The sequence below is a fragment of the Procambarus clarkii genome, chromosome 40, assembly GCF_040958095.1.
Source record: "Procambarus clarkii isolate CNS0578487 chromosome 40, FALCON_Pclarkii_2.0, whole genome shotgun sequence".
In the NCBI taxonomy this organism is placed as follows: Eukaryota; Metazoa; Arthropoda; class Malacostraca; order Decapoda; family Cambaridae; genus Procambarus; species Procambarus clarkii.
Window position 1 is genome coordinate 22,155,383 of NC_091189.1, and position 22,821 is coordinate 22,178,203.

General features: G+C 39.1%; 1 protein-coding gene across 16 annotated transcripts in view; it reads right to left on the minus strand.

Annotated features, from left to right (window-relative positions):
• Window positions 1-1,519: 1,519 nt before the first annotated feature.
• The window catches only part of LOC123757974 (E3 ubiquitin-protein ligase TRIP12), a 188,053-nt gene continuing 166,751 nt past the window's right edge, over window positions 1,520-22,821 (minus strand). For all 16 annotated transcript variants that reach the window (XM_069338831.1, XM_069338828.1, XM_045742013.2 and 13 more), the window contains 4 exons: window positions 18,631-18,822; window positions 5,501-5,647; window positions 4,221-4,536; window positions 1,520-2,169 (listed from right to left, as the gene is read on the minus strand). In XM_069338831.1, coding sequence (XP_069194932.1) covers window positions 1,973-2,169; window positions 4,221-4,536; window positions 5,501-5,647; window positions 18,631-18,822 — 852 coding nt within the window. In that variant the 3' untranslated portion in view covers window positions 1,520-1,972. The remainder of the gene's footprint in view (window positions 2,170-4,220; window positions 4,537-5,500; window positions 5,648-18,630; window positions 18,823-22,821) is intronic.

Below are 22,821 nucleotides of genomic sequence, written 5' to 3' on the forward strand. Positions count from 1 at the left end.
ATTGGACATGCCAGGAGCATCAATTTATGGGCCATTTCAGAACAACACATGTTGAAACACGAGTCACTTAACATTCAGCTTTCAGTATCGAGGCAAATTCATCATTGTTCAATACCAAAGAACGCACAACTTGCCTAGAACCTAAAACAATTTTCGATTACTCTTATACATCTCCTGTATACTGTAACTGAAACACTCATGACTCAACATCTGTAATACTGACTGCCAAAAGATACTATCAATAAATAAAAAATATCCATTTAACAAAAATATATAAAATTTGAGAGCAGTTTAAGGCCAATCCAGCAGGTGTGTAGTTACACAAAATACCCAAAAGAATCAAATGAACTCAATACTGTAGATGGTAAACTTCCAAGAATATGAAGTGACTGGTGATGGTGCAACCAACAAGGCAACACAGCTGGCAACCGAGTTCTGATGTTGGCAGAATGCACAACCAGGCTTTATAATGCATAGCTTTTATGCTTCTGTCTGTGTGCCAATCCACATAGAATGAGAATGTTCAGCAAGAGTCCACCAGGACCAGTTCAAGATTAAACATTATAAAAAATTACATACATATATTTGGTTTAATATTCTAGTATTCCCACCGACATCCAAACTGTATCTTTAAAAAAATATTTATCAAACTAAAAGCAAAACAGTGAAATAAATTTTGATTGAGATACAGTATTGATATTAGGAGTATACTACATTGCAAAGATACCCGATCCTTCCCCCCCACCCCCCCAGTAATTGTAATGCCCATTCTTACTTTTGCACTGACCTGCAGTTTATCAGAAATTGAAATGGAAGATGCAATAAAAATTGAGCATGATAAACCAACAATGTTTCATAAATAACAAATGTATTTACTAGTTGAAGCAGTTTTATGACTTAAAAACAATTGAAGAAATGCATTCTTGGCCTTATTAAACCATTTTCTAAAAAACTAAACAAAGAACAGTTATATCCATTGTGATGCTATCTTTCAAATGACTAGGTCTGATATTCATAAGCAAGTTTAGTGAGAAGGGTCCCCAAAGTAAAATGGTCAAAGTCATTGTACAGTAAACAAACAAAATTGCCCTCAGGTTCTGGGATCTCATTTAAAATGAGTAAATTATATATACACAAACTCAAATCCTAACAATGACCCACAATCTTATGGCATACCATTATAATGTGGGTAATTTAGAGAAAACAAAGACTAAACACTCTCAATGGAAACAATGACGAGATCAAATGATGGGTAACGTTTTAATGCTCTGCAAACGTCTTGTCTAACTCAAATTAATTGATGTGGTCAGTTATGAACATGCTGGGATCTTAGCTTATTTCTCCAATGTGCCCAACATCAGTCATAAAATAGTGGCAACTTAAACCAGCTGATGTAACCAAAGCTGCTTGAAGAAACTGGACAAATGGGGATATCACAGTTCATTTTTCATGGGGTACTACAGAATTTTTCCATATAAATTGTTTGAAAATAATACAAGGCTAAAATAAAGCACTGATGTAGAAAGTGTCCAAATATTTATTTAATATTGCTAAATGCTAATAATTTTTCATATGGTATCTAACTGAAAGGCATCACACTGTCCTCCAGTTAGCAGAAGCTGAGCAACTGCAAGTAATAAATTCGACTGTACTGTTGAGGTGAGGGCCACAAGATGGAAAACTTCACAGGTTGTCGACAGGCACAGGTAAGAATACATCCCCAGGAATGATATAGAAATCACAAATCATAATTATGATCACTACCATGACTTCAATAAATGCTTAGCCAATTGGCAACAAGGTTTTATGAGCAGAGTACGACATTTTCATTTGTAATCTTGCCGTCACACTTTACCTTGGCAACACATTTGATGTTGGACACCATGCACAAAACGAAACTGTATATATCACAATGTGAAGCCCAAAAATTGGTGGGTTGAGCATCAGCTTGCAAGTCTTTTAAGAGTTCATTCTATGAGAGGTGGAAGCTGTGCTGACCCTCTCTGGCCGCGATCTCCAATTTGGCACGCATAATATCAATACTGGAGTAGTCTGGTAGTTTCAGGTAATTAACGCAGGTCATCACAGAGGGTAAGAAGTCATCAGGGTTCTCTCCAGCTTCAAACGTTTTCCTCACAATTGTGAGAGCTGGAGTTAGACTTCTAAAACCTGTGTAAAAAAATTTATATTTGGCAGTATCAAAACATGGGTACTTTTTTCACATGCAGCTACTTCATGTTTAAATTAAACACTTTTAGCTAGTTCACTGACATTTAAATTCAATATAGTCCAGTACTAAGAGTCCAAAACATACCATTTTCATGTGCAAGTTAGGTGGTTATATGAAGGCAAAGTATCATACAAAAATTTAATAGTTGCTGTTTTGCCATCCACATTTTATTATGACATGAAGGAACACTTAGGAACAAAGTTAGAGTAGAATAAAGAATACATGCATGTAAAAATGATCACTCTCTTCCACTGATATTTAACTGCTGCGCAATCACATCCAGTTATAATTTTTTTTTTTTTTACTTATTTTGGGATCTGCAACAAAGAAAACCAGTTTACATGTGTAACATGCCTCCCTCTCTCTCAACTGGTTTTCATCACAGCTAAACTGCTGCTGCTTCTGAATTAAGTTCAGACTTTAGCCACACTTTAGCCAAGACTTTAGACTTTAGCCAAGTCATATTCAAGTGAATGATTGAAGACAATGAAAATGATGAGACATGTTCGTAATTAAATTCATCCCAGTTAGTTCATGACATAACTACCTTTTCATTTTATTTTACTTAAATTTTTTTTTCCTTTAAACATGAAGTACAACAAATACCAGATTTATATGAAAGATTTTTGTGGCATAAAACAAATTTTAATAGCTGTACTAAACAGACTTCATACAAAAAACTGTAGCCAAAATGTAAGAATAGTCATTAATGCTCTCCATATATTAGAAATAGTAGAAAAGCAACAGGTCTGCACCACATGACAATGTGATGTGGTGGAGGCACACTATTCAGTTTTAAATGTACGGTAGATATGATAAGAGCTCAATAGTCTCAAATTTGTACACCAACTGCCTAACAGTTGAGAGGCAGGACCAAAGATCCAATGCTCAACCCCTGCAAGCACAATTAGGCGAGTGCATTTACATTTTAAGGTCTTTTATTTGCATTAGCACAATCCTCTAAACTAATCTGGTACATACTACACACCTTAGTAAACCAATGGAAATAATTTGATTAAGTTTAAATTCAGAAAGACCTGGGTTAACACTGGTCTTGTTGAAAAATAACGGTTAACATAGATGTGGAATTCCTTTATTATTTTAAGTGTAGGTTAGACATGCAAGTGTGGGTGGAAATAAATAGGAGCTACCTTGTATGGCCTAATACTACTTCTGTGGTTAACTTTTATTCTTGTTAAATGATTCCAAATTACTGTAGGGACCAGTAAGTATATTTCATATACAATTAATTTTTTGCACCAGGGCACCTTTTAAACCCCATAACCAAGTGCTTCTTAGTGATTAGGAATGGTGGAGGTTTGTAGGGGGTTAGAGGGTGGGAGCAATTAAAACCAAGTCCTCAGGACATTAATTTCTGAGGACAATTTCCTACACTCACCATAACATTTATTTGAGAATTAAAAAGAGAGAAAACTGACCCAGATGTAATATCTAAGCTACACATCAGCAAATGAAGAAATGACAATGTTCCTGTCCATCCTGGTCCAACATCAAGTCATGTAATTACATGAATTTATAGTAGTCCAGGACAGACCAAAACATCGTCGTCGTCGTCGTCTTCATTTCTAATTCTTGGTTTTGACATATCTTCAGTCATGTTATTTTGACTCATCTAAAACTGACCAATAACTTATTTAATGTAAATTGTGGGCAAATAAAATTGCAATTTTAATTACTACTCACATCAAAAATCAACACCACTACCTAATTATCAATTTCATGGGAGAACATTACAAATAACCAAAATAAACCATGGAATACTAAATCTTCCATAATGTGCTACAATATTAGATAGAATAACCCTAATCCAATATATCCATGCCTCATCCCAACACTTTGTATAACCAGCTATCAAGTGACTATTCCTTGTTTCAATTACATTCAATAAATTACTTCAGATTAATACCCCAAGTTTGTAACATCTCCAAAATTATATCACTGCTTGTATGCAAATATGTTCAAAACTTACCTCCAACAGGAAGCCGGGGTGAACCCGTGACAAATTGTAGGAAAGATCGCTGTTGAGCAGATGTATATTCTGACAAAATTTGCAACAGGAACTTGACTGCTCGAGAATTGTGCGTATAGCCATGATCTGGCCGGCAGCACTCTGCTAGCTGCTTCATGTCCCATTGTGATGCATCCGAGGAACCGCAGAACAATTGCTCGAGCTCCTCAGGATAAAAGACGTGGAGTTGTGTCAAAGGAAACACGCATTCAAATCCTTCACGAAGGGCTTCCATTTGTCTTCTCACTCCCTCCCGCACTAGCCATTCTATCACGAGCTACCGAAGAAAATTATATTTAGCGACTACACTTTTATTATAATTGGAAGAACAAGCATTTTTTTATGCAAGATTGACGAGCACTGAATGAGAAAACATCGAGGGCCATACGATGAGTTTGATCTCCCCATATAGTATAAATATTCTCATACTTGTTCATTTGGTTTCATTGTGCAATATTGTATATTTTTGTAACTAAATTAAATGCAATTAAATTCAAGATTAACTAATCTGAAACATTACCTTTAAATAAAGAAAAACTAGATAAGCATAAAACTGATCTTAATATACTCATCCCTTCAAATGTTACTGCCACCAAATTGTCAAAGGCTCCCAAGATGTAGAATATACAATCACACAAATTAGCACACTACTTGACAACTAATACAGTACACCCCAACTGGATTGTCTGGGCAATACTATAAATGAATGCCCCTGAAACTGTCCATGTTAATGGTGTTATGTAATATACATTTCTGTCCAATAATTAGCCACTAACATACACCTATGTATAGTTTATAAATAAAATTACTGTAAGAGCTCAGTAATTCCAATTTTGGTAACCCAAATCCACGTTCACTACAGGTACTGTAATTGGAAATTAATTCTGGTTAAATTTTTTTTTTAACCTTTTTACTCTAATAGTAATTCATGTTACCGAGCATTCTGCTGAACAAGAAAACCAAAAACCGGTAAATTTGAACGAGTTCAATCTTGGGCATCTCCATTAAAAGTCTGCTAACTAATGTTTGGCCAACTCTAATGAGTCTACTAACTCTAACTCTAATGATGACTACTTTGATCTAATATTACCAAATTTAATCTAAAGCCTTTGACCTAAGGCATTACACATTAATGTAACAAAATTAATCCTTATAGAATCCCAATTTTGTTGGTAAACCCAAACTAAATGCTGCAAAAGGGTAGAAAGTTTGATTGAAAAAATAAAAATTTCAAAACTTACTTGCAGGTACTGATCGAGGTTATTAATGGTGACCGATATATCAGAGCCCCCCTTTCGAAATTCTATATTAGGGTAGCCAGGCAGAGTAAAGGTTAGCGCCAGGTCTTCCACACTGCAGCCATCTACTGTTAAAGCATCTAGACGAGTCTGAAGAAATTACAATGAAACATAACATCCTTGCACATTTTTATACATCACACATTGGCATATTGATAAGTCAAAAGTAAATTTTTTTTTTCAAAATAGCATTAATGACTTTCATGATTCCTTCACTAACTGTAAACAAGAGTTATAACATGATTTAATACTAATGTAAGATAACCTTGGAATACGTACTTGCAAAATTAACTATTAAACCTTAGGAAACCTCAATTGTTGATTCATGGGGTAATGTGAACATCAACATATGATGATTTAAACAATTATTGTCTAGGTTTTACAAGTGTGATGCAAATATGGATATAATAGGCGTATGTGGATGTAATGCAATGGAATTTACTAAGTAAAAAAATCTTGCTACCATTTCAGGGTATGAACACATTGTCATGAATGTTACTGTTCTAGGGAAATGTGGTCATCATATGCCTATTTAAGCAGTTATTGTCAGGATTTTACATGTATGATGCAAATATGGAAATAATAACTCTGTAGATGTAAATAATGAAAATACTGATAGAACAATCATTGAAACATCCGAAAATAAAACAGGAAGCGTTAGCAAAGTTGATTACAGTACTAGGCATTGACAAGTGCAGACACAGCCTTGCCGAACACCTCCACATAATGAAACAATAAATATTCACTAATTTTCATGTGTTTCTTGCATTTTTCATACAAATTAATAATTCTATTATGAAAAATTATTTTGGGGTATTATTTTTTTTGTTCAAATGAAGCTATCACCATTTTCTCCATAGCTGCTATCTATGGGTTAAAGATCACATCTGTAGTTTAAAAATACTATATAATTTACTGTATACAAATAAATAAGGAAACTTTGTACTGTATTCCAAGGGGTATATGCACTCATTATACAAGAATATTTAGTTTTAATTTTTTTTTGGCATTTCATCATACATTTATTGAAAGTGATTAACCCTGCAACAGCGAAAATAGTATATACGGTTTACAATTTTGGTCTAACTGCCTGCACAATGCACATAGTATATATACATTTTAAAGTACGGTGGCAACACAGGGGTTCACATCAACTTCCTGAGGGTTCTAGTAAACAGAGGCCATTTAAAATAATAATAATAATAATAATAATAATAATAAAAAATCGTGGGAAATATTTTCAGGTGTGAAGGTCTCGGTACTGAGGGAGCAACCAAGGGTGGCACATGTAGCATGAGCTAACAGCACTGCTGTTCAGCTTATGACCACTGCATTGCCTAAAAAAATGTCAAAATATTTGACATTTTGAGTAACTGCTATTATTATAAGTGTGTACAATGTTCAGATACCAGTGAACACAATGCTGTTCAAGATGTTCACAGCACTAGCCACAGCACACTGCCATTGTTTGATCCATCCAAGAATATTTAAATGACTTTAATGTTCCTTTACAAAAACTGGTGGAAAATTATTCAGTTACAGGATTTAGTGACCAGGATGATAATCGCAGCATTGTGGTGAGAATTATTAATGTGCATAGTATGGAGGGAGGAGGAATCTTAGCGAGAGTTAGGGAGGTAGCAACATAAGCTGACAGTGTGGCTGGCACTTATTTTCTGGACTCACCATACCAGCTTAGTGGTTCGTTATGGTGAACACAAATGTAGATACTTAAACGTGTGTAGGTAGCGTAATAACAGCGAGCGCACACTTATGTACGTACTCGCCTAAATGTGCTTGCGGGGGTTGAGCTCTGGCTCTTTGGTCCCGCCTCTCAATCGTCAATCAACAGGTAATTACCTAATTGTAACTATCTAAGTGTAGTTACAGGATGAGAGCTACGCTCGTGGTGTCCCGTCTTCCCAGCACTCTGTCATATAATGCTTTGAAATTACTGACGGTTTTGGCCTCCACCACCACCTCACTTAACTTGTTCCAACCGTCTAAAACTCTGTTTACAAAAGTGAATTTTCGTATATTTCTCCGGCAGCTTTGTTTTGTTAGTTTAAATCTATGACCTCTTGTTCTTGAAGTTCCGGGTCTCAGGAATTCTTCCCTATCTATTTTATCGATTCCTGTTACCATTTTGAACGTAGTGATCATATCGCCTCTTTTTCTTCTATCTTCTAGTTTTTGCATATTTAATGCCTCTAATCTCTCCTCGTAGCTCTTGTCCTTCAGTTCTGGGAGCCACTTAGTGGCATGTCGCTGCACCTTTTCTAGTTTGCTGGTGTGCTTCTTAAGATATGGGCACCATACATATTCCACCTTTGTTCTAACAAAAGTCGTGAACAATTTCTTTAGTATTTCTCCGTCAATGTATTAAAAAGCAATTTTGAAGTTAGAAAGTGTAGCATAGGCTCCTTGCACAATGTTCTTAATGTGGTCCTCAGCTGACAGCTTTCTATCTAGAACCACCCCTAAATCCCTGTGTCAATTCTTGAAAGATTTCTCACATAATTTATAGGTTGTGGGGGGTCTATGTTCTCTAATTCCACATTCCATAACATGGCATTTATTCACATTAAATTCCATTTGCCAAGTGTTGCTCCACATACTTATTTTGTCCAGGTCTTCTTGAAGGGCATGGCAATCATCTAGGTTTCTTATTTTCCCTATTATCTTACCATCATCAGCGAACATGTTCATATAATTCTGTATTCCCACTGGTAGATTGTTTATGTAGACAACGAACATTACCAGTGCAAGAACTGAACCCTGTGGTACTCCACTAGTGACATTCCTCCAATCCGATACCTTGCCTCTGATTGCGGCCCTCATTTTTCTATCAGTTAGGAAATTTTTCATCCATGTTAGAAGCTTACCTGTCACTTCTAATATTTTCCAGTTTCCAGATCACCCTCTTATGTGGAACTCTGTCGAAAGCTTTTTTAGGTCAGTCAACCGGTCGGTCATAGATGCAGTCAACCCAACCATCTCTTTCCTGTAAAGTCGGTGTGGCTCAATCTTAGAAACCGAGTAAATTCGATACATAGGATCTTTCAGATCGAAAATCATACGGTGTATGATGATATATCTTTTCTCTCCAGGTGTCCTACCCATTTAGTTTTAATTATTTTTTCTAATATTTTGACTATTACACTTGTCAATAATACAGCTCTATAATTGAGGGGGTCTTCCCTGCTTCCACTTTTATAGATGGGAACTATGTTAGCCTGTTTCCACACATCAGCTACAACTCTTGTAAACAGGGATGCCTGAAAAATCAGTTTAAGTGGAATGCTGAGCTCAGGTGCACATTCTCTCAGAACCCATGGAGAAACTCCTTCTGGACCAACTGCTTTGTTCTTACTTAGCTCCTTGAGCATTTTTTTCCCACTTCGTCTCTAGACACCTCTATGTGCTCTATGTTGTTCTCTGGCATTCTTATTGTGTCTGGTTCCCTGATGATTTCATTTTGTACAAACACACTTTGGAACTTTTTGTTTAGTGTTTCACACATTTCCTTTTCATTTTCCCTGAATTTATTTCCCATTTTCAACCTCTGAATATTATCTTTACCTGCAATATGTTATGAATTTATAGAATAGACCTGGCTCTGTTTTACATTTGTCTGCAATCCCTTTTTCAAAATTTCTTTCTGCCTCTCTTCTCACTGCCGTGTAGTTGTTTCTCGCATCTTTGTATCGCTGGTATGTTTAGGGGTTTGGCCTCTTTCTGTATCGATTCCATTTTTTTGTCTTTTGGTCTCTGGCCCTCTCGCAATTTCTGTTGAACCAATCCTGTTTCCTAGTACTGCATCTCTCTTTTGGCATGAATGTTTGTGTGCCTTCATCATATATTTTGCAAAATTTGTGTTACGGACCCGAGCCCGACGTCCGAGCACGGAGCAGTGACGACCGCGCCATCTGTGGGTCGGCTCCCGAAACCCCCTCCAAATGGACGACGACACCTGGTGAGGACGAAGTGTACCGGCCACAAGGGCCAGTTTCCAGTCCCGTTCAGCTCACAACACCGCCGCTGCTGACCTCTGGTGAGGTGGTGCTCAGACGACAACGCCATCTATGGAGTGGATATGTCGGGCGTTTGTGTCCGAGCCTGTAAGTGAGGTGCTTTAGTGTGTCCCTGATATTGATGACGTGTCTGCTTACAGAGTCGACCTGGGACTGCTGTAAGGGAAGATGAGTCAGTCTACCCAAGGCAGCCGTCCCCATACCTTGTGCTTTGCTGCAGCAGCTGTGAGTCGCCTCCCGGAGGAACACTGTGGTGTTACCCTGCCAGTGAAGTGGCAGTAGAAGGATTGTCGTACCCGGGACCGACTGCTGGAGACGATTGACCACTGGGGTATTGAGGACAGGAGAGTGATTTGTGGTATCACACGAGGCTCCTGACTAGGGCGCTACCCTAGTATCGCTCGTGGAGTGGCCTGACCAGCGTTGCTGATCCGGAACCTGCCAGCTGTTCTGCTGGACTTGTGGTTGATGGCCTCCACGGCGGTGCCCCAGTGGAACTGTGTTTTGGCTGGCCTGTGTCTGGGGTAGACTCAGCTTGATAGAAGGATTCGTCAAGAGACCACGAAAGCACCGAGGACTTGGCACCGAGAGGATCCCGCGTCTTCAGGAGAAGACAACCATGTATATACTTCCCTTGTGTAGTGTTAATACCCCTCCCCCTGTGTAACTTTTATATATTACTTATTGGTGAAGGTAATTATAATCTTAAGTTTTTGCCTTTCTTTCCCTTCCCCTTTTATTTTACTTGCGTCACGGATCTCATCCCTTGAGAGCCACTACTGGCTTGGGGCCGGATACCCTTCCTCTAATAACATCAGAGTACGAACCCAGTTGCGACCCGAGAGGGCCGTAACAATTTGGCATACATCTCTTACTTCCTTGCCTAGCAACAAGTCTGTCCAACTATACCCATGAAAAAAATTTCTAAGTTCCCTATAGCGTCCTCTCTTGAAACTGGGTACAGTGAAACAGTAAACTCATTCTCTACTAATTATATCGCATAGTGTATTTAATGTCCAAGAGGACGTGATCACTCTTTCCCAAGGGAGGAAGGTACTGTATGTCAAATACCTCCTATTCTTTCCTGGTGAATACTAGTTCCAGTACTGATGGAACATTCCCTTGCCTCATTCTTGTGGCCTGCTTGATATGTTGATACATGAATGTCTCCAAGATGAGGTTTACAAATCTGCCTGTAAAATTTCCTCTGTTCTTGCTTCATAGGCCTCCCAGTCTATTACCTTAATGTTGAAGTCCCTCAGTACCAACAATTGGGATTTATCATTGTCAGCTCTTACCATAATCTCTCTCATGACCATTATGAGGCCTTGTTTGTCATCCAGTTCTTCCTTTGTCCATGTGTTGCTTGCTGGTGGGCTGTAGGCATTTAAAATTATAAGCTTATCTTGATTCCAGAGCTGCAATGCCATATGTCAATATCTCGAGGGTTTTCAAATATTAATACTCTTACCTTCAGGTGTTCTTTCTCCAGCACAGCCACTTCTCCCCCACTTCATAATTTTCTTGTCATGTCTCCAAACTGAGTAGCCCCTTGGGAATACGACCTCACTTGCATTTCTCCTACCCTAGTGGTTTTGGACGTTCCCCGGGAGCTAGCGGGAGCGTGCAGTAATACTGAAAAGTGTAGACTCTTCAACTTTGTCACCTTAATTCTCGTCCAAGGTTTTTCAATTTTGTATCAATGTGTTCACATTAGAATGCTCTACAGAACTCAAAGCAAATAAACTAAAAAAGCCCAGCTTATCACCCGCAGCAAACAGAGAAAGTGAGAGAAAGTTACCCGGGAGTGCACTAGAGCGATAAAATGTGTTCTCTCCCTTCACTTTTGTAACCTCAATTTTCGTCCTAGGTCTTTCATTTTGGTATCATTGTGTTCGCAATAAAATTCCCAACACGAGTATATGCATATATTGTCAAAAACCGTGGTCATACCACCCACCGACGTGATGAAAGCAGGTGATGAGAGCATGGAGGAGCGCCGGGCCGTCCATTAGAGCGCGCGTTAATATTGAGAAGTGTATACTCTTTTCAACTGTCACCTTAATTCTCATCCTAGGTTTTCCAATTTGATATCAATGTATTCGCAATAGAATTCTCTACACGATTAAATGCATGTGAAGTTCGAAAGCCCGGTGTACCACCCGCACAAAGCAGACAAAGTGAGAGTGTGTTACCCGGGAGTGCTAAAGAGCAATGAAATGTGTACACTCTTTTCACTTTCGTCACTTCAATTCTCGTCTTGGGTCTTTCATTTCTGTATCACTGTGTTCCCAATAGAATTCCCTAAAGGTGTATATGCAAATATAAAGTCCAAAAGCCGACGTACCACCCACAGCAAACAGAGAAAGTGACGGTGCGTTACCCCAGTGAGCGCTAACCCTTGTGTGGCTCCGGGCTATTTAGCATTTGTTACCCACAGGCGCATAAAAAAAAAAAATCTTTTTCTTCCTAACCTGTTAAGTCGTGTTCCTTGACCACGAGAAAAAAAAATCAATTGTACTTACCGACGACGTAATCGAGCCGAGAAGAGGGGAGATGACGTCACTATTCAACCCATCCTCCGAATTGACAGTTCGATTTAATACTAAGTGTAATAAGTACACTTTCTTACTGTCAAACAGTGCAAAATTGCACTTATAGGGCTGTTACATTTACCCAACTCCCTCCCCCGATTTAATCCCCCTCGTTTTCTGTTAAGACATTTAGAATTATCGGATGAAGTTTTCAATTTCAATCTGCAATGCACCAGTTTTAAATATCAGGAACTTCTTTTTCAGGTTTATTAACAATATAGATTTTATACAAAATTTTAAAGTATCCTTAGTTACTTTACAATTTATTGATATATTTTAGTTTTATTTTATTAGTTTTATAAAACTGTAATATCAATAGAGCTATAGGTTAAGTACTAATTGTAATTAAACCATAAAATTATCATCTTCAAAAACTAAGACGGTTAGGTGAGGTTGTGGTTTTCTATTCAGTTTTTCAGGTAAACTCAAATATTCACAATATATTTGACAGTACGATTTAATACTAAGTAAAAATAAGTACAATTCTTAACTGCTATGAATAGTACATAATTGCACATATTTTCTTCTTACATTTACCACCCCATTTTTGGAGGACGGGCTGCACTATTTGCATGTTTGCTCATGCACGGTGCGTCCCAGAGGCATCGCGTGTGGTCTTCAAGCAGCCAGAGTTGCCACGAATTTATTTTCGCGTCATTATTTACAGTGTCTAGGCCTATTTTATTAGCAATAATAGTCACTAATTGTGTTGCACATAATGTTACATCACAGTCATTGTCAATAAATGTTGCATACATCGAGTATACACATGAGCACACAAATGTTTTCCATTATGCCATTAAATTATGTAATCACAATGTTCATTTTTATATGTACACACAAGCATGCACTAGGTACAGGTTTTTGCACTATTATTGCACATTTAGAATTCTTGGAGTGAGTGGTAGTCGTTGAAGCAGTCGACAGCACACAATGCAACTGCACACGCTTAACACCATGTTTGCACCATTTTACGTTTCCGTTTTCTCCTTTTTGTTGTTTTACATACTAGGCATTCACGTTGGCCTATTGCACGCTTTCCAGCTGGTGGCAAATTTTTTAGTCTGTGTTGCTGAAAGGCATCTATGTGAGCGAGCCTGGGTGTTGCAGCATGCTGCATCACTGGGTTCATGATTGGTCTTTATATGCCAGGGATACACACATGAGCACACAAATGTTTACCAAACTTTTTTGTTAACAAACGTTACCAAACTTTGCTAATAACTGTGATGCAAGTGTAAAAGTAAATGCCCAGAAACTAGGTTTATGTCCAGTTTTCACCAGATACATATTATAGTAGTTCAACATGCTCATGTCAACAAGATGGAAAAACACTTTGTCTATTTCAATGTCAGCCTTATCAATCAAACGCATGTTGATATTATAGTCAAGAACACAATCTGGCTTATATACTGGTTCTTTCGTTACACGGTTCACCTTGCCACCGTTCGCCACTGTACCCTCATTAACACTTTCGCCCGGGCATGATGCAGCATTGCGTCATCCGTTTACTGGCGGTAATACCGGGGATGACGCAGCATTGCGTCATCCACTTTAAATAATCGCCAAAAATCAGGTTTTTATCCGATTTTTTTGGGACTGGTTTTAAAATGTGCGCCGATGTCTTCCCATTTTCGTTGTTGAGCCTCATGGCCCTCAGGTGGCTTGGCACACGATGTCGGCCCATTGTTTTCGCTCCACTGTTGTGACCAATGTCGCCTCCCCTCACATCTCAAACGTGTGAACATTTCGTCTATTTTCCGTGGCTATATTTCTTACTGCGGCTTTAGAAACTATCTACGCTTACTCCACGATGGATAGTGATCATGAACAAGGCCCTTCCAGGAAGAAAATTGTGAAAGAAAGGCTTGAAAAGGAAGGGAATTGGGAGTGTAGCTGGAAGGCGTCTGAGCGCTCACTCGCGGCTAACGCGTGGCCCGTCTTCAACTCGGCGGTTGGAGCGTGACCAGGTTTTTTATTTTATATGCTAATGTTCTTCTAGAGAATTCTATTGCGAACCCATTGAGACCAAAATAAAAGATCTAGGACAAAAATTGAGGTGACCAGAGTGAAAATAGTGAAAACATTTTATCGCGTTTGCTCACTCCTGGGTAACTCATTCGCACTTTCTCTGTTTGCTGCGGGTAATTAGCCGGGCTTTTGGAGTTTATATGCATTTAGTGCTGTAGAGAATTCTATTGCGAACACAATGATACCAAATTTAATCTCGTAGGACGAGAATTAAGGTGACAAAGTTGAAGAGTATACACTTTTCAGAATTTACGCGCTCCCGTGACACCCTGGGTCCCATATCGCACAGTTGAAGGGTGGCGCGCGGGGTACGCCAAAGTGTTAACGGTTGTCAGCATGTTCACTTCTCTCTTGTCTTTCCACCGAACCGAGAGTATTTGATCACATTTCCGTAGCTGGCACTCGCCAAATGCAAGTCAACCGTCAAACACTGGCATTTCCCTTCTTCGTGCCCTTACTGTGCCAACCAATCCGGTTCTATTTTCAATCAAGAACTTAGCTAGCAATGTACTTTTTTAGTAATTATCTGTGAACAAGATGTGGCCCTTGTTCATCCATGGTGTTATCAGTGACTTCATCACACTACCCGAGAAACCATGTTTGTCGTTACCGGGAATGTCTACATCACTAGCTGAATACAGAATCATGTGTAACACGTACCCTGTTTCACAATCACACAGTACAAAGAATTTCAATCCAAATCTGTTTCGTTTGGAGGGAATATACTGCTTGAATGAAACACGTCCTATGAAAAGTACAAGGGATTCGGCAATCACCAGCTTCTGTGCTGGTACGTAAAAATCTCTGAACTTTCCAATCACTTCATTCATATAGTGCCTCACTCGTCAAAGTCTGTCATCCTCTGTCCGGTCCTCTTTACTTGCAAAATGCAGACACCTGAGGAGTATCTGAAACCTGTCTCGGGACATATATTTCCCGAAGAAAGGGGTTGGAACAGTCAGATCTTTACTCCAGTAATCTGTGATAGCGTGTATCACAGTGCTTCATCAACATACATGCTGCTAAAAACACACACATTTCACCTACAGTGGTGGTTTTCCAACGTTGCAATCGTGAAAATTCTGTTCTCTCTCTTGTAATGAGACGAGCCACATGAAGGTTCGTTTCGTGTACAATATATTCCATGAGCGGCTCATCATAGAATGCTGTAAAATAATCCAATTCACTCGTATCCTCTCCATTATCAGGGGAAAAGCTCTCTAATCCCAATGTCTTTATTGTCAAAGGCAGGAATTCGATGCCAAACCAGCACCATCACTTCACATTATTACACCTGGTGTCCTGCGAGACACAACAGGGGTACGACGGCGAGGAACCGATGCACACCGTGGACCAGGAGCTGAAGCCTGTCTACGCACAGTACAGCCGCTACGTGCATGTGAGGTGGAAACACGTGAACATGAGGCTCTTGGTGCCTCATGTTGTTCCATGCGGTGACGCTTGGCTGGACGAGATGCTGTTGACGCGACAAATTCTCGCCCAGTAACACCACTGGTACTGGCACCAGGGTCGGTAACACTATGTTCCGATTCCACTTCACTAAAACCAGAAAGTCACACCTTTCTCTGACTCGTCACCAAAAATATCCTCAGACTCCAAATAAGCACAGGAACTGTGTGGTCGAGGGTGAATTGGAGTAGACACTGGGCGAGGTGGCATGGGTGAGCGTATCGGCCTCGCCATGGGAGGCAGCTGTATCTCATTTTCACTGTCCGTGCTATCATCAACGGTCACTTGTGTGTAGTCTTTATCAATGTCAGTCATCAAAATCACTTTCCTCACCATCAGAAAATAATTCAGTGGTTATTTGCTCTTGGGCGAGTGATTGCGTGGTGCACGCAGGGAAGTGTTCGGCCGTGCGCTCGACATGGTGGCTGCTGGGTAACTGACGCCTCGCACGTGATGGTAGCGTGAGCCAGATTTTTTTACAAAATGGCGGCTGTTTACTAAAGCCTCTGGGTAGCGTATGGGGGGGCCCCCTTTACCCCGTGGGCCTTTCAAATCTTGCGCGGTTCAATACATCATATGATGTGGAGCGCAAGTAACCAAGTCACGCAACACATTTTGCGCAATTAAAGGGCTAATAAAGAGCAATAAAATGTATTTTCTCTTTTCAACATTATTACCTCAATTCTCATCCTAGGTCTTTCATTTTGGTATCAATATGTTTACAATGAAAATCCCTACAGGTGTATTTGAGCTGAATTATATCCTTCAACTCCTTGAATATTATATCCTTAATATTTTCGATCTCACTCCATCTATGTTGATATATACTACTTTCAGGAACATGTTCCCCTTACCATTGTTCTTTACAGTCCCTTCCTTTAATGATTTAGTTGCTTCATCTTTATGCACCATTTCACAAGCTTTCCAGTCCCTGACACTTTGTAGAAAAAATTCCTTTCTTCATTTCTATCCTCATTCAGACATTTCGCTTCAATGAGGTTCATTTTCAGCTCTTCTCTGTCCTCTTTTGAAAGGTATCGTCTAATTGACCAAGTTTGCCATCCTTGTCACATTGCAATTTTCTGGTATTCTGAAGCACTTCTGTCATATACTTCACCCCATTAAACATCACCCTTAAGGGGCGGTTCTTGTCTTTCACATTTTCCTATCCTCCTAAAATCACTAACATGCTCCTTTGAATTTAGGCCTTCTCCTAATCCTACTATTTTTTCTATAATTTTCATCTCTTTTGCTGCTCTGTCCACCCTAGATGAAATTTCCTAGGTAGGACCAACCTGGTATAGCTACGGGGAGCCTGCAGGTCTTGCCCAGAAAATGTTGTTTCATTACATTCAAATTATTATTATTATTATTATTATTATTATTATTATGGGGGGAGGGGTCAGTAATATTCAATAGTGTGCATGTGTATATATGTATTTGTGTGCATGTGTGTAATATGTATTTGTGTGCGTGTGTGCTCATTTTATTGCTCCTGCGCACTCCCATGTAGCACGCTCCAGAACTGGGACCTGGGACCAGAACTGAGGTAACAAAGTTGAAACGAGCATACCCATTTTATTGCTCTTTATTAGTGCTCATGCAGGTAACGCTGTCACTTTGTTTGCTGTGGGTGGTACGCTGGGTATTTGGACTTTATATTTGCATATACTCCTGTAGGGAATTCTATTGCGAACACAATACCAAAATGAAAGACCTAGGGTGAGAATTGAGATGTCCAAAGTGAAGAGTGTGAAGTGAAGAGTGTGAAGTGAAGAGTGTGAAGTGAAGAGAGTGAAGTGAGAGAACTTTTGCCCGCTCCCAGGTAAGATGCTCTCACTTTCTCACCGGGCTTTTGGGATTTATATTCATTTAGTCCTGTAGAGAATTCTATTGCAAACACATTGATACCAAATTGAAAAACCTAGGACTAGAATTGAGATGACAAAGTTGAAAAGAATACACAATTTTCAGAATTACCATGCTCTCTAATGTAATGAGAGACGCCTTGAGGTGACGCAGCGTGCTCTCTTGTAACCGCGGCCTGTTATCACCACATCGGCGGGTGAAGATCGCTGCTGTTTTTTACATTATATGCATATACTCCTGTTGGGAATTCTATTGCGAACACATTTATAAAAAAATGAACGACCTAGGACGAGAATTGAGTTGACAAAACTGAAAAGAGTAAAATTTTATCACTCGTGCGCTCCCAGGTAACTTTCTCACTTTCTCTGTTAGTTGCAGATAAGCTGGGCTTTTGGAGTTTATATGCATTTAGTCCTGCAGAGAATTCTATTGCGAACACATTGATACCAAATTGAATATCTTAGGACGAGAATTGAGCTGACAAAGTTGAAAAGATTATACACTTTTCAGAATATACCGTGCTCTTCCTCGCACTCCCGCGGAACGCCTAAACCCACCTGGGGTAGTGGGGCGCTCGGGGGCCCAGAGCGCCAAAGTGTTAAGGGCTCCCTGGAAACCCCCATTGGGAATTGAGGATCATTGGTCTGATGGAGGAGACTGCAGAGTTCCACTCTCTTCGTGCAAGTAGTATTTGTAGTTGAAATGGCCCGTAGACCGTCCGTTTTGCTTTATTTCTACGGATGCTCTATGGGGCCATGTGTTTTCGTTACAAATAGCAGGGAAAAACACTATTGAACCATGTGTTTTCATTACAAATGGCAGGGGGACATTATGGGGTCATGTGTTTTTGTTGCCCTAGTAGAATTTCGCTCCTGTCCGTGTCCTTTTTCCAAATTGCACTGTACTCTTAGATACTTTTTCGATGGACGCTCTATGGGGGCCAGGGGTTAAAGTGGTTTTGCATGGGAGCCACAATTTTGTGCATTAAAATACAATACTGGAAAATACATCAAATACTTTATGCATTTAAAATAATTCCAACAAATAATTGATCATTTAGAAAGTAAATACGAACCTGAAGCTCTATTCCCGAGATTCCTTCCTGCTCTGCTTGCGCGGTAACGCGCCTCTTGTGCAAGACTGTAGCGTGAAGCCTGTCCAGAGTATGCCCAAGTGTCAGATCTAATGCAGTTACGTCCCCCAATCCTAGGGACCATTCTTCACTCAATAACCATTTGTACACACACTCGTGAAGACCCAAATCCAGCTGTCAGAATAAATATACATTTATTGAAAAGTACGGTGTAACAGTTTAATGTAAATTGGAAAATTGGCTAAATTATTTACTACAGCAGTACAACAAATTTTAGACATTACAATTATAAAACTCGGCCAAACAAACCTTTACCTGATTAAGGTAAAAGATATATACATATATATATATATATATGTTGTACCTAGTAGCCAGAATGCAGTTCTTGGCCTATTATGCAAGAGGCAATTTGCCTAATAAGTCAAGTTTTCCAGAATTTCAATATTTTTCTATTTTTTTCTTTTGAAATGATAAAGCTATTCATTTTATTATGTAGAGCTAATTTTTTTTTTAATTTGAGTTGAAACTAACGTAGATATATGACCGAATCTAACCAACCCTACCTAACCTAACCAATGTTAACCTAACCTACACTAACATAACTAAATCAATAATTTATGTTCTTAATATAATAATAATATTTAAAATAAACCAATGGGAAGTAATTTATTGAAAATAAAGCAAATCACTCGGCCTATTAGGCAAATTGGGCCTTGCATAGTAGGCTGAGATGTGCATTCTGGCTACTAGGTACGACATATGTATGTATGTATGTATGTATGTATGTATGTATGTATGTATGTATGTATGCATGCATGCATGTATGCATGCATGCATGTTGAATATGACCAAAAAGGTAAGATAAATAATTCTAACAAATTTTCTCATGTTTTCTTTTTGTTTTCCTTCACTGTCGGTGGTAATAAAAATATCAATTCTCCAAAATTTTACACACAGATTCATTGAATTTATACTCATTTTGGGTGAGGTGATATGGTACAAAGTTTTGGGTGAGGTGAACAAATTTATGACAAACATAAGACAACACGAAACAATGGGTATAAATTGGATATGAGAACTGCTGAAGGCCTATTGGCCAATATTTCCTCTTGTTGCTTCCATTTGCTGGTGTTGACTTTTTGATGTGTAGTGCCTCACTGATCTCGAGCCGCCTGCTATTACTGTACCTATCGATGATTTGTGTCGTTTGTTAAGATTTCTCTGGTGATGGTCTGGTTGTGAGAAGAGATTATATGTTCCTTGATGGAGCCCTGTTGCTTATGCATTGTTAATCGCCTGGAAAGAGACTACGTTGTCTTGCCTATATACTGAGTTCTTTGGGGCTTACAGTTCCAAAGTGGGCATTTAAAGGCATAGACGACGTTGGTCTCCTTTAAGGCGTTCTGCTTGGTATCTGGACAGTTTTTCACGAGTAGATTGGCGGTTTTTTTGGTTTTATAATAAATTGTTAATTGTATTTTCTGATTTTTGTCTATAGGGGTTAGGTTCCTATCAACAATAACTTTCAGAACCCTTTCCTCTGTTTTATAAGCCGTCGAAAAGAAGTTCCTGTAAAATACGTAGAAGCAAATAAAATATATTTAGAACTGTGTGCAGAAAATGAACAAAAACATATTTGCAGCAACTCGCATCCTGCCCCGGGCGCCCTACCAGCCCCAGGGGCGTACGTCACGGGCGACCAGGGAATGATGACGTCACGCCCGAACTTACGGACCTCATAGCAGCCAAAGTACGTATTACGTACGTGCTGAATTATATCTTGCAACTCCAAAGTTTTTGACCTCACTCCATCTATGTTGGTATATACAATTGTCAGGAACATGTTCCCTTTCCCTTTGCTCTTTACTCCCCCCCTTCCACTACTGATTTTGTTGCCTTGTTTCATGTACCATTTCACAAGCTTTCCAGTCCTTGACACTTCATAGAAAAAAGAATTTGTGTCTTCATTTCTATCCCCATTTAGAGATTTTGCTTCAAATAGGTTCATTTTCAGCTTTTCTCTGTCCTCCTTTGAAAGGTCTTGTCTTATTGACCAAAGTTTGCCAACCTCATCATTCTGCAATTCCCTGGTATTTCTAAGCACTTCCGTCATGTTTTTCATTCCATTAAACATCACCCTTATGGGGCGGTTCTTTTCTTTCTCATATTTTCCTATTCTTCAAAAATCACTGACATTTTCCTTTGAGCCTTTTCCTAAACCTACTATTTTCTCTATGATTTTCATATCTTCTGACTGACTTCTATCTGCAGTGTTTTGTGCTAGTTTACTGTTGGTAACCAGTTCTTTCCTAATTGCTTGCCTAATTTCTGCTTCTTGTTGGTTATTTCTGATTTTGACTTCTGAACACACTTCTTTGATTGTCTCTCTTTTACAACTTGTGCATACGTCCCTTATTTCTTCTTTATACTTCTCTAGTTCTTTATTAGCCTCCTCTATTTGAGTTGCCAATGAAGTTTCTCTCTGCATCTCCTTGCCTAACTCCATATTAGCCCTCAGGCTCCCTTGGAGTTGCTCACCATGAGTATTTTCTTGTTAATTTCTTCAAATTCACTACTCATCACTTTCCATGCCTCATTATCCTTTAATAGTTCCTTGAGTTCCTCCTGCATCCTTACCTTATCAGTCAAGCTGGAAATTCAGCACCCGCAGGCACAACAAGGTAAATACAACTAGGTGAATACACTATATAGTGTGTGTGTGTGTGTGTGTGTGTGTGTGTGTGTGTGTGTAATTACCTAAGTGTAGTTACAGGATGAGAGCTACGCTCGTGGTGTCCCGTCTTCCCAGCACTCTGTCATATAACGCTTTGAAACTACCGACGGTCTTGGCCTCCACCACCTTCTCACGTAACTTGTTCCAACCGTCTACCACTATTTGCGAAGGTGAATTTTCTTATATTTCTTCGGCATCTGTGTTTAGCTAGTTTAAATCTATGACCTCTTGTTCTTGAAGTGCCAGGTCTCAGGAAATCTTCCCTGTCGATTTTATCAATTCCTGTTACTATTTTGTACGTAGTGATCATATCACCTCTTTTTCTTCTGTCTTCTAGTTTTGGCATGTTTAATGCTTCTAACCTCTCCTCATAGCTCTTGCCCTTCAGTTCTGGGAGCCACTTAGTAGCATGTCTTTGCACCTTTTCCAGTTTGCTGATGTGCTTCTTAAGATATGGGCACCACACAACAGCTGCATATTCCAGCTTTGGCCTAACAAAAGTCGTAAACAATTTCTTTAGTATTTCTCCATCCATGTATTTAAAAGCAATTCTAAGGTTAGAAAGTGTAGCATAGGCTCCTCGCACAATGTTCTTAATGTGGTCCTCGGGTGACATTTTTCTATCTAAAACCACCCCTAGATCCTTTTCTTTATCAGAATTATTTAAAGATTTCTCACATAATATATAGGTTGTGTGGGGTCTATGTTCTCCTATTCCACATTCCATAACATGACATTTATTAACATTAAATTCCATTTGCCAAGTGGTGCTCCATATACTTATTTTGTCCAGGTCTTCTTGAAGGGCATGACAATCATCTAAATTTCTTATCCTTCCTATTATCTTAGCATCATCAGCAAACATGTTTATATAATTCGGTATACCAACTGGTAGATCATTTATGTAGACAATAAACATCACTGGTGCAAGAACTGAACCCTGTGGTACTCCACTTGTGACATTTCTCCATTCAGATACATTGCCTCTGATTACTGCCCTCATTTTTCTATCAGTCAGAAAATTTTTCATCCATGATAGAAGCTTACCTGTCACCTCTCCAATATTTTCCAGTTTCCAGAACAACCTCTTATGTGGAACTCTGTCGAAAGCCTTTTTTAGGTCCAGATAGATGCAATCAACCCAACCATCTCTTTCCTGTAATATCTCTGTGGCTCGATCATAGAAACTGAGTAAATTCGATACACAGGATCTTCCAGATCGAAAACCATACTGTGTCTGATATTATATCATTTCTCTCCAGGTGTTCTACCCATTTAGTTTTGATTAGTTTTTCCAATATTTTGACTATTACACTTGTCAATGATACAGGTCTATAATTAAGGGGGTCTTCCCTGCTGCCACTTTTGTAGATTGGAACTATGTTAGCCTTTTTCCACACATCAGCTACAGCTCCTGTACACAGGGATGCCTGAAAAAT